The following is a 13,630-nucleotide window of genomic DNA, read 5'->3' as shown; positions in this document are numbered from 1 at the left end:
GTTGGTTTTAATTCATTAATTACTCAGAGTTTAAGTAATAGTCACTTTATAGAAGTTCTAAGCTGGGACCTTTGTATTCTGTTTCTGGTACAGCCGTATTTCTGACGCACAAGCAACATCCTCTACTGACAGAGATGGAAGCTGCTTCTATCGGCACATTGGGGGTTAATTTCTCCTAAAACGATCTGATTGGACGATGAAAAACAATGTTGTTGTGTCCAAGTTGTGCTAAAAGTGGTTAGCCTATCAGCAAAACCATTCAAGCCTAAAATAGCATCTCAATGCTAAACATGTAGCAGCTAACGCTAATGCAAGCTGCTACTTTTCTGAAGAAGCTCCATGAATGATCAGGACTTCCTGAAACTCTGGAAAACTGAATGATTACAGACCCTGCAATTAACTCGGGTAAAAAATGAATTGAGTCTGACCACTAATGATGTACAGCTACCAAGAGTTAATAATAAAAATAGCTAACAGATGCCAAGAGTCAAGCTAACAGTAACACATAGTGATGCTAGGAGCTACGCAGTGAAGCTAACAGCTACCCAAAGATACTTGAAACAAACGTAGAGCTACTCTGAGTCAAGCTAATAGATAATTAAAGTTAAATCATTTTGGCATTTAAAACATTTAGAATCCTGACATGTAAATTGCATAGATGCTACAATAAATATTCCTACTACTCTTGTTGTTTGTCACACTCCTCACTATGTTCTTCCTAAACTCATTTTTAATCTGACTTTCATTTTTCTCGTTTATAAATGGTTATTTCATGTGATTGGTCTTTAAAATGTGATGCTGCAGCCTGGTTTTGAGTTTTCCCGTCTCCCTGCAGCCGGTCTCATCCAGCTTTCATCCACTAACCAAGTCCCTCATTGATTTACCTTCAGCTCTCATTTAGGCTCAAACGCAGGCAGATAAAGAGGCAGAGGGCAGCTGGGGAAAGAAAACACAAAGCCTGTTAGCGCTCGTTTCAGCCCGCTAAATTTTAGACGTCACTAATCTGTCACTATTTCACACTCACTTCTCCCTCCTTCGCTCCTTCGCTCCACTCTTTAACACGCTGCGTCTGGTAATGAGGCGCGTTTTCTGCCAGCCAACAACTCATTAAGACGAGGCAGCTTCTGTCTCAGATTTATGCATCAGGTCAGATCCGCTGCTGGTTGTCGCAGATTGGAGGGAATTTCTCTGAAAAATGTCAATTTATTGTGATAATTAACTGTTGTAAAAATTAAAACCCAAAGATTCTGAACCAGCAGGACGATTGGACTAGATTTCCAGAAGTTGAAAAGTGAAAAAAAGCGCCTTAATTTACATCCGGTGTGTTTTTATCTCCAGTTTTTAAAATATCCTGCAGATTTCACAGCTCAGGTCATCAGAACCGAGTCGTTAATGCCTAATTTTACATGTATTTGTACTGAAAATATCTGATAATTTACAGTAAAACCTCTGCTAAGGTTGGACAATATGGCTTTAAAATAAAATCTAAAGGAATTTTCATCACCAATTAGAATTTTTTGATTTTTTGTGAAAAGATAAAGTATGTTCAACAAGTGGCATTTATTTCAATCAAGCCGACTAATTATAGGAAATTAGTCACAATATTAGCAGAATAAGACGTCATTTCACTTGGACAAAAGTCATAAAATTATGAAAAAAAAGATATGTGGTTACTTCACACGTTTGGACAATCGATTAAATAATAATTTGATGCTGATTTGTTAAAAGATTAAATGTTTCCTTATTCTTAACACACCAAAGTATAACATCACATGTTTAAGATTCCTCAGTTTTTGTTTTTTGTTTAGGAGTTATTATCAAATCACTGATCTGTTCTGGTAATATTATGACTATTAATTCATTAAAAGGCCTGAAGGCAAATAAGCAAAAAAGTAATTAATCATGATTAATTAAATTTAACTCTAATTTCCATTGTTATGATTTTTTTATTATTCTGAATCCATTTTATTTATTGTTTTTTATTATAGATATTTAAAATATTTTTCCTTTTTTATTTTAAAATTAAAGTTTATTGTTTTATTACCAATATGTTACTTGAAAATGATCTTAAAACAACAATATTATCGTTTATTGCAATAATTACTGGGACAATTTATCATGCAGCAAAACTTATCATGACAGGCTTTCAAAAAAAAAAAAATTCAAAGTTCAAATTAATAGAAGCTGTGAAACAAGATGGCCGCCTGGCTGCCGTCACTCTGATCTGTGGAAACCAAGGAGTGCACCGATGAGCAGAAATCCAGATTAAACCTTTGATAGATGGTTAAAATCTGTGGAGGTTTTTAAGCCTCTTCCTGCTGATCGTCAGGATCTTTAATTTCTGGTTTCGTCTGTCGGTGGAGCTGCAGGAACGTTTCAGCCGCCTGTGTGCAGAAATAAACCAATAAAGAGGGACTGGATTGCCATTTAAGGTGGGCTGGGGGATGAAATGCCAGGAGATCCAGCTGATGTTATTAGTCGAGCGTCTCTGGAGAAGCGAGGACCTTTAGAGTCACTGCAGGATCATAACTAAAGTAAATCATTGCTCCGTTATTCCATGTTTCTTCATAACGCGACTTTCTGTATTTGCATTTAAAGTGAAGACGCCGTATTGATCAGCGACGCGTTTCCTCTGCGAGCTTTCCCTGATCTTAGAGGATCCTGCAGGTGAAGCTGAAGCTCATGTGGGCTGTGGGTGTTCGTCTTTGGGGAAGCGAGCGTGTTATTGAGGGTGGGGGTGTTTTCTGGACTCTTAATGGTCAGCCCGTCCCCACAGAGTCTGGCTCAAATGTCAGGTCAGCTATGAAGTGACCTGCTGTCTCCGTCCTCAGACTGCGCAGCGCAGCAGGCTTCTCCTCCCAACGGCTTCGCTCCTTACAGGAAGACATTTTATTTATGGAGTTTAAAAGGAGCGTCGTTACAGATCAGGCATCATCCTGATGGTCTGAAACATGTCAAACCTTTTATTATTTAACGCAGGACTGGACAATAGATCAGTATATATATATATATATATATATATATTTATTTATTGCAATATACATGATCAATATCAAAAGATACAACATCTGACAGAATATTCAAGACTTACTGATATGATCCAGAACCGCATTCTTTTGTTGCCTAGCAACAGCCTCTCGAGTAACTTACTAACTCTTTGGTTACCTAGCAACAGCCTCTCGAGTAACTTACTAACTCTTTCGTTACCTAGCAACAGCCTGCCGAGGAACTTACTAACTCTTTCGTTACCTAGCAACAACCTAATGAGGAACTTACTAACTTGTTCACTCTAAGTACAAATGAACATCCTGCCGCCATGTTTGATTCCTGACAGGAAGTTGTGGTTGATTTGAAGCCATCTGATTGGCTGGCAGGTTTTGGCCTTGTGCTACACCGCCCCCTATGGGTTTGGCATGTTTCAAACAACGCTAAGCAGCAGATTTGTGTGGATCCATGTGGATGAAAACTGTTTACGATAGTTGTTAAAGTGATGTGGCGGACATATTGGTTCTTACATGGGGACAAGGCCTCAGTCTGAGTTCTTACTAACTTTAACTCAGAGCATGAGCGGCTGAAAGCGCTCAGGTTCTCCTGGACTTTGGGAAAAGTTGAGCTGTGCATCAGCTTGCTGTGGTTGTGTTTTCAGGTAAGGCGCTGACCTTCCTGCTGCTGCAGCCCCCCAGCCCCAAACTGCCCGCCCACAGCACCATCCGCCGCACCGCCATCGATCTGATCGGCCGCGGCTTCACCGTCTGGGAGCCGTACATGGACGTGTCGGCGGTGCTCATGGGACTGCTGGAGCTGTGTGCCGACGCAGAGAAGCAGCTGGCCAAGTGAGTCACACACACACACACACACACACACGCACACACACACACCTGAACGCAGCTTAGTTAAATCAATGCTAAGGTGACCTGCTTCATACCAGAACTGAGAACCAATCAAACATCTGATCTGATCTGGAGGCTGAACTTCAAACAGATCAGCTGGTTCTGATTTTAAGCTTCTTACTGCTGGAAAATAAGATGTAAAGGCAACATTTTGCTCCTGTTTATGAAAAATGTAAAAATATTTCTGTAGATTTTTTTCAGTATTACATAATTTAGCTCAGAGACTCGTGACTTCAGTTTGTCTTTATTTCTTTCAGGTTTCTAATGTTATCTCCTTAAACCACTTTTCACTTCCACTGATCCACTAGGCCAGTGTTTTTCAACCACTGTGCCGCGGCACACTAGTGTACCGTGAGTGATCGTCTGGTCTGCCATGGAAATTATCAAATCTCACCTCCCGTATTTTCCGGACTATAAGCTGCTACTTTTTTCCTACACTTTGAACAAGCGGCTTTTCTGTGGATTTTTCTTCAACCACCAGGGGGCTCTTTAGCAGGAAGTGAATCATTGGAAGTCAAAGTTGGAAATCAAAGAAGAATGCGCTAATATTCATTTAGAACAAGCACATGCTAGCAGCACGACTGAGAAACGTTTTCAAACTCATAAGATGCAGCTTCTAAGTTGAGGAGTATCGATCTGGCAGCACAGGAGGGAAATAAAGCCGCTGCACCTAAACTCGGTGTGAATGAAACCGGATTTGGAGACGGAGAACTGCGTCCTTAATATGTCCAGCAGTTATTAGGACGTAGCCCTCTGCTGCCCTCTGCTGGGTCCTTATGGGAAACCGAGAGCGGCAGAGATAACAGCGGCCTGTAGCCCGGTGCGGCTGATGTATGTTCGTTTCCAGGGGGCTTCAAAAAATTAGAAGGTACGGTTTATAGTATGGTGCGCTCATAGTCCGGAAAATACGGTAATTGGTCTTAGATTTTTTTGAAAACGAATTAATTATCTGCAAATGATGCCATCTTTGAGTGTCTTTGCTGTAGTAGTGACTAGCGGCGTAATCATGTCATTTTCTTACCACTAGATGGCAGCAGGTACAGAGCATTTTACATTAAAACAAGAGAATTAGTGATGCATGAATGTTACGACATTCATGCATCACACAGACAGTGTTGTGGCTGTTCAGGTGTTCAGGTGTATTTTTGAAGTGGACATGTTAAGTGCAGTTTGAAATAAGAAATGTAAAATATGATAAAAATAAATTTATGTGTTTATTTGATTCCTACTCAAGACACTTTGATAAGAATGACTATATATGTAATGCAGGCGGCTACAGAGTATCTTTGTTTACATTTTTGGTTGGTGGTGTGCCTCGTGATTTTTTCAATTAAAACGATGTACCTTGGCTCAAAAAAGGTTGAAAAACACTGATCTATGGCACTAATAACAGAGATCATTTTTCATTTACCACTGTAGCATTTTGGCTAACTTTGAAAACATTTAGCTAGCTCGCTTAGCTTCCCCTAAGATAATTTATTTAGATGGATAGTGAAGTGCTTATTTATTGGAATGTCTTGTAAAATTTCAGTTCAATGTCTTGTTGACATTTTGGGCAACACAGTCATTGAACTATATACTCTGTTATAGCAAATCAGTATGGTTGAATTTAGCGCTATAGCATTAGCTTCTGCTAAATACCATGTTGGTGTAGCGTGTTAGCATTAGCTTCTGCTAAATACCATGTTGGTGTAGCGCTATAGCATTAGCTTCTGCTAAATACCATGTTGGTGTAGCGTGTTAGCATTAGCCTCTGCCAAATACCATGTTGGTGTAGCGTGTTAGCATGATCATATTTGTTCCACTAAATTGTAGCCGATATTTTTGCAGCCTGATTGTTCATGTTGCATTTTATGCGACTTTTACTGATTGGCCATAATTCTGCACCAGAAGAAGCCAGATGTTGTAAATCACAACGTAAACAACGGCTAAAGCTAGTAGTGGCAGCACTTTAGAAAGAGGGTGGCTGAAAGCAGATGCACACCACACTTTTCAGATATTTATTATTTTTCCTGCAGGTCTGAGGTGCGTTCCTGATCCTTCACTCCTGAATCTGATTGATTATCAGACCTAACCTGTAAAATGCCCAAAACGTGACAGAATGAGTAAAGTTGCTCTGAGTTCTGGCGGGTCTTTGCTGATCCGCTCGGCTTCCAGACCCTCAGGGTTGTTTAATTGATCGTTGCACTGATCTGATTGGCTGATTCTGATCCCGTTAAAGCCGTCGACCGCTCCAGAGCCGACTGTCTGAGTTATGGAGGCACTGCTGTAATCTGATTGGAGGACATTATGATGATGTAACGATGTCTGTCCCGTTCTGACTGCCACCGCCTTCAGACAGTTGTGGGTTGAAATCCCAGCAGGCAGAATGTTCGTCGCAGACGCGTTTTTATTGTCGTTCTTTTGACTTATGACCTTTTAAAATAATGTATTTATTTACTGAAGCTCCTTTCAGACGCCATTAATCTTCCAGCCACTGAAGCCATTACTGCTGCTCCTAATGCTGCCGTCTGTAGCGTTTTGCTGCAACAACATTACCAGGTGTAACCTAATAAACTTTATTTATTCTTCATGACACAATAACCGGCCATCAGGCGCAGCAGTAGCAGTCAGTTCCCCATCACCTGCACAAGCTGACACATTTTATTGTTACCTTTAAAACGACTAAATGTTTTATTATTGCAGTTTTTCCTTCTGGTTTGGTTATTATGATGCAACAGGAAGAAGAAAAAATGTCTTTAAATGATGGTTTCATTTATGAAAGGAAGAAGCTTCCAGAGCCACAGAAACCTCATCATTTCTGTTTTTCCATCTTCTGTTGTCTGTCAAATATTTTTTATGTTCCGTTAATCTACAGGAGTGACAAGTTTTTTATTGTTTTTCATTTAGTTGCAAAAAGAACATAGTAAATATGAAAACTGACATTTAAGGGGTTAATAAATTATGTGCAACACACAAAAATAAATGAATGTGTGATGATCACTGGCTGAAGTTAAATCCGACTAAACTTTGATTGTTTTACATCAGTTCGAATTACCAAAGTTATTTCTATTTCTTAAAAACTCCAGAAAATTTTTCACTTTCTCTAATTTGTTTGAATTGTTTAAATATGATATTTATTATTCTTAAGGCTCAGTGACTTACTGATCATATTATATTTTTTATTAAACAAATTTATTATAATTAGGGGATTTTTGTGAAATTAGACACATTTCAAAACATAAAATTTAGTTTTATTTTGTCCCTGCTGCAGAATGAAGAATATTATCATAATACTGATAAAAAATGAAGTAGAAATTATTTCACTTAAAACATTTTTCCTTGTTTTAAGTTAAATAATCAGGAGTCGAGTTTAATGCTGGACGGATTTCCATGCAGCTGACCAGCAGTGAGGCTTTGTGTGTGTGTGTGTGTGTGTGTGTGTGTGTGTGTGTGTGTGTGTGTGTGTGTGTGTGTGTGTGTGTGTGTGTTAATCCCTTTTCAATGGGAAAAGATTTTTAAGCTCCCATAGAATAAAAATCTGGCCTGAAGTTGTAAAAACCGTCGGACATTTCAGGATCTACCTGCTGGAGGAAACACCTGAGCAGCTCAGGATCCTCACTGAGGCCTAAAATACCTTTTAAAAGTGAAAACATGTTTTTGTTTGTGATGCTAAAAATGAAGGTGGAAACCAGAAATCCTTCAGTCGTTTTCACAAGCTGGCTGGATTCCTAAAGATCTGGTGATAAACGTGACTCATCAGGAATATGATTAAACCAAATCGTCACACGGTGTAGAGATGACCTTATGACCTTTCCCAGCAGCAGTTTCTGATGCCTTTCCACCCTGGCGATCTGCTCAGACTGATGATGGTTATCTGAACCTTTCAAATCGTCTTCAGATGTTTTCTGCTAAAATCCAGTTTGTTGAGTCAAACTGCAGCTCAACAGTCGGTTCAGAAACCGTCCAGTAAATCAATCTGTGAGCCTGCTGGCAAACCAACCGGTTAGCCCATCTGCACCGGCTGGGGGAACCAATCAGTAAGTCAGTCAGTCAGAGCCTAAACACACACACACACACACACACACGCTGCCGGTTCCTTACAGCGGTGGCTCCCTGTCATGTGACTGGGTTGTTCTCTCCTCCCTCCCAGTCAGAAATCAATATGTGTGCGACTCTGTATCGACTGGGTAATGTCAGCGCGCTATTGGCTGTGAAGGCAGCCATGTTGCCAGGTTCACACATGCTGGAGTCTCTGCAGAAAGCCGAGTTCAGCCAGACGGAGCGTTTCAGTCAGGGTCCGGTTCAGAACCACACCGGATCACAGAGGATCCAACGGGACACAACCTGAAAATGTCTGACTTTGCTACATAGTTATTTATATAACATAATAATAAATAAATCAATAAATATAATACAGCTGATAGAATATTCCTCCAATCCAGAACCGCACAGCATTCTGGGAGATGTAGGCAGAGAAAAGGCTTTAGCCGCTAAACCTCTCACAGCTAGCTGAGCTAGGTTGGTGGCATCAGCTAACTCGCTCTTTGGTTGCCTAGCAACAGCCTGTTGAGCAACTTGCGCAGCAGCAGTTTAAAGTTTCGTCTCATGGCTGCTTTAAAAAAAAAAACTGCATCGAGTGAAAACTGGATAAAACAGGAAATGACACGGCATCAGCTTGGCAGAATTTCTGATATTTAAAACAAAAACTGATCAATAATTATTGATATTCACTGATATGAAACGCTTATTTTGTGGCAGCCATATTGTCCAGCCCTGCTACAAGTAGCATTTTACCTCTAGCAGCCGAATCCGACCCAAATCTGATCTTTTTACCCAAAATAATCAGATTTTTAAAACTTCCATATGTGGAACTGAATCTTATCCGATAGTTTTCAAAGCGTCTGAGATCTAAACAGTCATGATCCATTTTATACAACTTTTCATTGCGCCATTGAACTGGTGCATTATGGGAGTTTAGTCTCATATAAATGAACTATGAACATTTATAAATAAATGTTTATTCTCTTTGAACTGAACTTTAAACATGTTTTTGTTAAAAGTAACTTTTCTGACTGCATTTCACTGATTCAATCAACTGAAATAAGATTCATTTTACTTGGATTGGACCTTTTTGAGTAAAGAAAGAAACATAGCTTTAATATACAGTCAGAATATTTTAATATTTTACAGGTGATCATCTCTTTCTTCCTTATTTTTAGTTTTTACTCACTTGCCTCACATCATGACATCCTGCTTAACGTTTTAAATATGAACTTTGAGCCTGTCAGGAAGTCATTTTATGTATTTTTTACATTATTTCTGTTCTAACATTGATCAGAGTCTTTTCTCTCTGGTGATAATCTGGATTATTTCTCCTCGTTCTGCCGGCCGCGGCGCCGTTCGCTCAGCCTCACATCAACGCTGCGACTGTTTCCAATTACCGCCAAATGAAACGCTCAGTCCTGCTGATAAATTGCCGATACATTAGCGGCGTTAATTAGCGGCCGTGCAGCTGTGGCGAGATGTCACTTCCTGTGTGAGGGGTGTGTGTTCAGCTGAGTGTGTGCGCCGGCTGCCTGTTGCATTGTGGGAGTCCATTATGCTGTCGCCTGCTGAATGGCTCCCATTGACTCGGCCTGACATTATAAGCTGCTGCTAATCTCTTCACTCCATATATTAGTGAAGCTCAACCTCCTTCTTCTTCTTCTGCTCCTGAAGCGGCTCAATCCGTCTCTGAATGAATCAGAGGGCAACAGTTTGGCTGTGAATATCTGTAAATAATTATTATAAATAAAACCAGTAACTTAAATCAAAATCATGAATCTTCTTAAAGGGCCAGAATGTTTTGATAAAACCCATTAAAAACTGTTAAAATATTAATAAATAGCTGCATTCAATGAGTTCTACTTAAAATTAAATAACATTAACAACTTTTCATGTTCAGTCATTTCAAGATTTCAGGATTATTTTGTGATTTTATTTATTTATTTTTTTGCAATTAAAATCATTGATTTTCTTTAGGTGCTAATTTAGCAATATTTGCACTTCTGTACGACGGTAAATATGATTATTTTGTCACTTTAACATCGATTATAGAGGCAGCAGAAATACGTAAGTTACTCAGCAGGTTGTTGCTAGGTAACCAAACAGTGAGAGAGTTAGTACTCAGCAGGTTGTTGCTAGGTAACCAAAGAGTGAGAGAGTTAGTACTCAGCAGGTTGTTGCTAGGTAACCAAAGAGTGAGAGAGTTAGTACTCAGCAGGTTGTTGCTAGGTAACCAAAGAGTGAGAGAGTTAGTACTCAGCAGGTTGTTGCTAGGTAACCAAAGAGTGAGAGAGTTAGTACTCAGCAGGTTGTTGCTAGGTAACCAAAGAGTGAGAGAGTTAGTACTCAGCAGGTTGTTTCTAGGTAACCAAAGAGTGAGAGAGTTAGTACTCAGCAGGTTGTTGCTAGGTAACCAAAGAGTGAGAGAGTTAGTACTAAGCAGGTTGTTGCTAGGTAACCAAAGAGTGAGAGAGTTAGTACTCAGCAGGTTGTTGCTAGGTAACCAAAGAGTGAGAGAGTTAGTACTCAGCAGGTTGTTTCTAGGTAACCAAAGAGTGAGAGAGTTAGTACTAAGCAGGTTGTTGCTAGGTAACCAAAGAGTGAGAGAGTTAGTACTCAGCAGGTTGTTTCTAGGTAACCAAAGAGTGAGAGAGTTAGTACTAAGCAGGTTGTTGCTAGGTAACCAAAGAGTGAGAGAGTTAGTACTCAGCAGGTTGTTGCTAGGTAACCAAAGAGTGAGAGAGTTAGTACTCAGCAGGTTGTTTCTAGGTAACCAAAGAGTGAGAGAGTTAGTACTAAGCAGGTTGTTGCTAGGTAACCAAAGAGTGAGAGAGTTAGTACTCAGCAGGTTGTTTCTAGGTAACCAAAGAGTGAGAGAGTTAGTACTCAGCAGGTTGTTGCTAGGTAACCAAAGAGTGAGAGAGTTAGTACTAAGCAGGTTGTTGCTAGGTAACCAAAGAGTGAGAGAGTTAGTAAGTTTAATAAACGATGGCGGACCGGATTTGGCCCCCGGGCCTTGAGTTTGTTCCATGTTGGAGAGTTTTGGGTTCTGGATGTTCTGATCTGGTGTTTCTCCTCAGTGTCACCATGGGTCTGCCCCTCAACCCGCCCGCTGACTCAGCGCGCTCCGCCCGCCACGCCCTGTCCCTCATCGCCACCGCCCGCCCGCCGGCCTTCATCACCACCATCGCCCGCGAGGTGAGGCCAGAACCTCCAGGAGCAGCAGGTCCGTTTCGTTGCTAACGTTCTGACTGAGTCTGGTCGGTTTCCTCCAGGTTCACCGGCACAACGCGGCCCAGGCCAACTCCCAGTCCCAGCAGAACGTCCACACCACCACGCTGGCCCGGGCCAAGACCGAGATCCTCCGGGTCATCGACATCCTGATCGAGAAGATGCCCGGAGACGTGGTGGACCTGCTGGTCGAGGTGAGCAGAACCAGAGCTCTGGACGCTCTGGGTCCGCTGGTTCTCATGGTTCTGATGATGTTCCTCTGGTTCTGCTGGTTCCAGGTGATGGACATCATCATGTACTGCATCGAAGGCTCTCTGGTGAAGAAAAAGGGGCTGCAGGAGTGTTTCCCTGCCATCTGCAAGTGAGTGTATTGATGTGATCAGTCGCCGTGAACTGATGGAGTGTCTGACTGCTGGCAGAGGTCAGAGGTCACTTCATACTTGGGTTTGTTGCAGGAAGCAGGTCAATATGTTTGATTGTGTCTGTGAGCGTGTTGGTTCTGATCTGTGGTGTACTGGGGTCAGAGGTCGTCTGTTTGCTTTCACAAATCACTGCATCAGGCTGTGCTCACCTTTAAAATGTCTTAAATTTATAATCTAAAGTTAATGCCTTATTGTCTTAAATTAAGGCCTTAAAAAATCATTTTTAAAAATTGAAGTTGGCCTTAAATACATCTTGAATTTTGTTGTTGAAAATTTAATCTATTTAATCTCCTGTAGTTTTTTTTACTTGTCTGTCAGGCAAACTTTTGAGACCCATGCGAACCTAATCACTGTACTCTGTGACCTGAGGCGGTTGCAGCTACCGCTAACTAGCTGCTAATTTACCCTCGCTAGCTAGCTGACTAGCATTTGATGTTTATGATCGGAAAAGTGTAATTTTATCGCATTTCATCTTCGCCATTGAGTCACTTCTGTTGACATGACTACATAAAATATGCACATTTTTTTGTGAGATTTTTCTTTTGTGTATTTTTCCAGGTCTTAAAAAGTCTTAAACATTAAAAGTCTTAAACATTAAAAGTCTTTAAAAGTCTTAAACATTAAAAGTCTTAAACTTTAAAAGTCTTACACATTAAAAGTCTTAAACATTAAAAGTCTTAAACATTAAAAGTCTTAAACATTAAAAGTCTTAAACATTAAAAGTCTTAAACATTAAAAGTCTTAAACATTAAAAGTCTTAAACATTGTTGCTGCCGCCTGCCCAGGTTCTACATGGTGGGTTACTGCGACCGCAGCCATCGCATCGCCGTCGGCGCGCGCCAAGGATCAGTGGCGCTCTACGATGTTCGCACTGGGAAATGTCAGGTAGGAGCTGGACCAGCATCCATCCATCCATCCATCCATCCATCCATCCCTCCATCCCTCCATCCATCCATCCATCCATCCATCCCTCCCTCCCTCCCTCCCTCCCTCCCTCCCTCCTCTCAACCTGTTTTCATGTTTCTGTTCCCAATAAAACTCTCCGTTCTTTAAAATGAAAGATTCGCTCAGCGGCTCTGATGAGGGGAAAATCGAGGAGAACAGTTTAACTTCCCAGGATTTTTCTCAGTAATTGATTAATGACAAAGCAGTGACTCTGTTAATCATGTTCCTGTTTGATTGTGTGTGAGACGCAGTTTGTGAGCTTTTCCTTGTTTGTGTGTTTTCCCTGTCGGGGTGTGTGTGTGTGTGTGTGGGTGTGTGTGTGTGTGTGTGTGTGTGCGTGTGTGCGTGTGTGTGTGTGTGTGTATTTGTTGGTAATTTGCTGCGTATTGATTTTCAGTAACCTGAGCAGTCTAGTCTGGTGGAGGGGGTCATTTATATCTGAAAACAGCATGGCCCGATTCAGCCCACATCTCCTTTGATTCTGTGTGTGTGTGTGTGTGTGTGTGTGTGTGTGTGTGTGTGTGTGTGTGTGTGTGTGTGTGTGTGTGTGTGTAAAGGCTGGGAAACACTTCTGTATGGTATTTCCACTAATTAACTTTTAATAGACAATGGACCTGCGGGAACTGTGTGTTACAAGTGTTTTATTTCAAGTGAAGCAGAAAGCTTTCGTCTTGATTAATAGAGTTCAAAATCTTTAAGGTTTTATTAATTCTGAATTTTATTGATTCTGCTGCTTCTTGGTGCTTTGAATAATGTCTTCAGTGGAAACAGCCGGATGATTCTCTGGCTGGTTTGAAACCAGTGGATCTGTGATGGAAAAGGAAAGCAGAAAAGATTAAACATTCAGTTTGAATGTGGTGATAAACGGTTAAAAAATCTGAAGTTAGCAAACTTTACCAACTGTGGTGGGAATCGCTAACTAAAACGTTAGCAGCGCTAAACATTAGTTCCCCAAATACTAAACCGCCGTACCAACATCACATCTAGCAGAAGCTAATGCTAAAGTGCTACATCAACAGACTTTTTAGCTGAAGCTAATGCTAAAGCACGATACTGACTCATTACTGAGGAAACTAACAATAAAACTTTATACCAACATCATATTTAGTGAAAACT

General features: G+C 40.8%; 1 protein-coding gene across 5 annotated transcripts in view; it reads left to right on the top strand.

The window, feature by feature from the left end:
- wdr7 (WD repeat domain 7) overlaps positions 1–13,630 on the top strand; it is a 67,899-nt gene that overhangs the window by 46,424 nt on the left and 7,845 nt on the right. For all 5 annotated transcript variants that reach the window (XM_088011200.1, XM_088011202.1, XM_088011203.1 and 2 more), the window contains 5 exons: positions 3,647–3,833; positions 10,997–11,114; positions 11,192–11,341; positions 11,426–11,508; positions 12,355–12,454. In XM_088011200.1, the coding sequence (XP_087867326.1) occupies positions 3,647–3,833; positions 10,997–11,114; positions 11,192–11,341; positions 11,426–11,508; positions 12,355–12,454 (638 nt within the window). The remainder of the gene's footprint in view (positions 1–3,646; positions 3,834–10,996; positions 11,115–11,191; positions 11,342–11,425; positions 11,509–12,354; positions 12,455–13,630) is intronic.

This window comes from Poecilia mexicana, unplaced genomic scaffold, assembly GCF_051168715.1.
Source record: "Poecilia mexicana isolate PSO_F unplaced genomic scaffold, ASM5116871v1 scaffold_12, whole genome shotgun sequence".
NCBI classification, from domain to species: Eukaryota; Metazoa; Chordata; class Actinopteri; order Cyprinodontiformes; family Poeciliidae; genus Poecilia; species Poecilia mexicana.
Note: the sequence above shows the minus strand (reverse complement) of the source record. Positions and strands in the feature narration are given on the sequence as shown.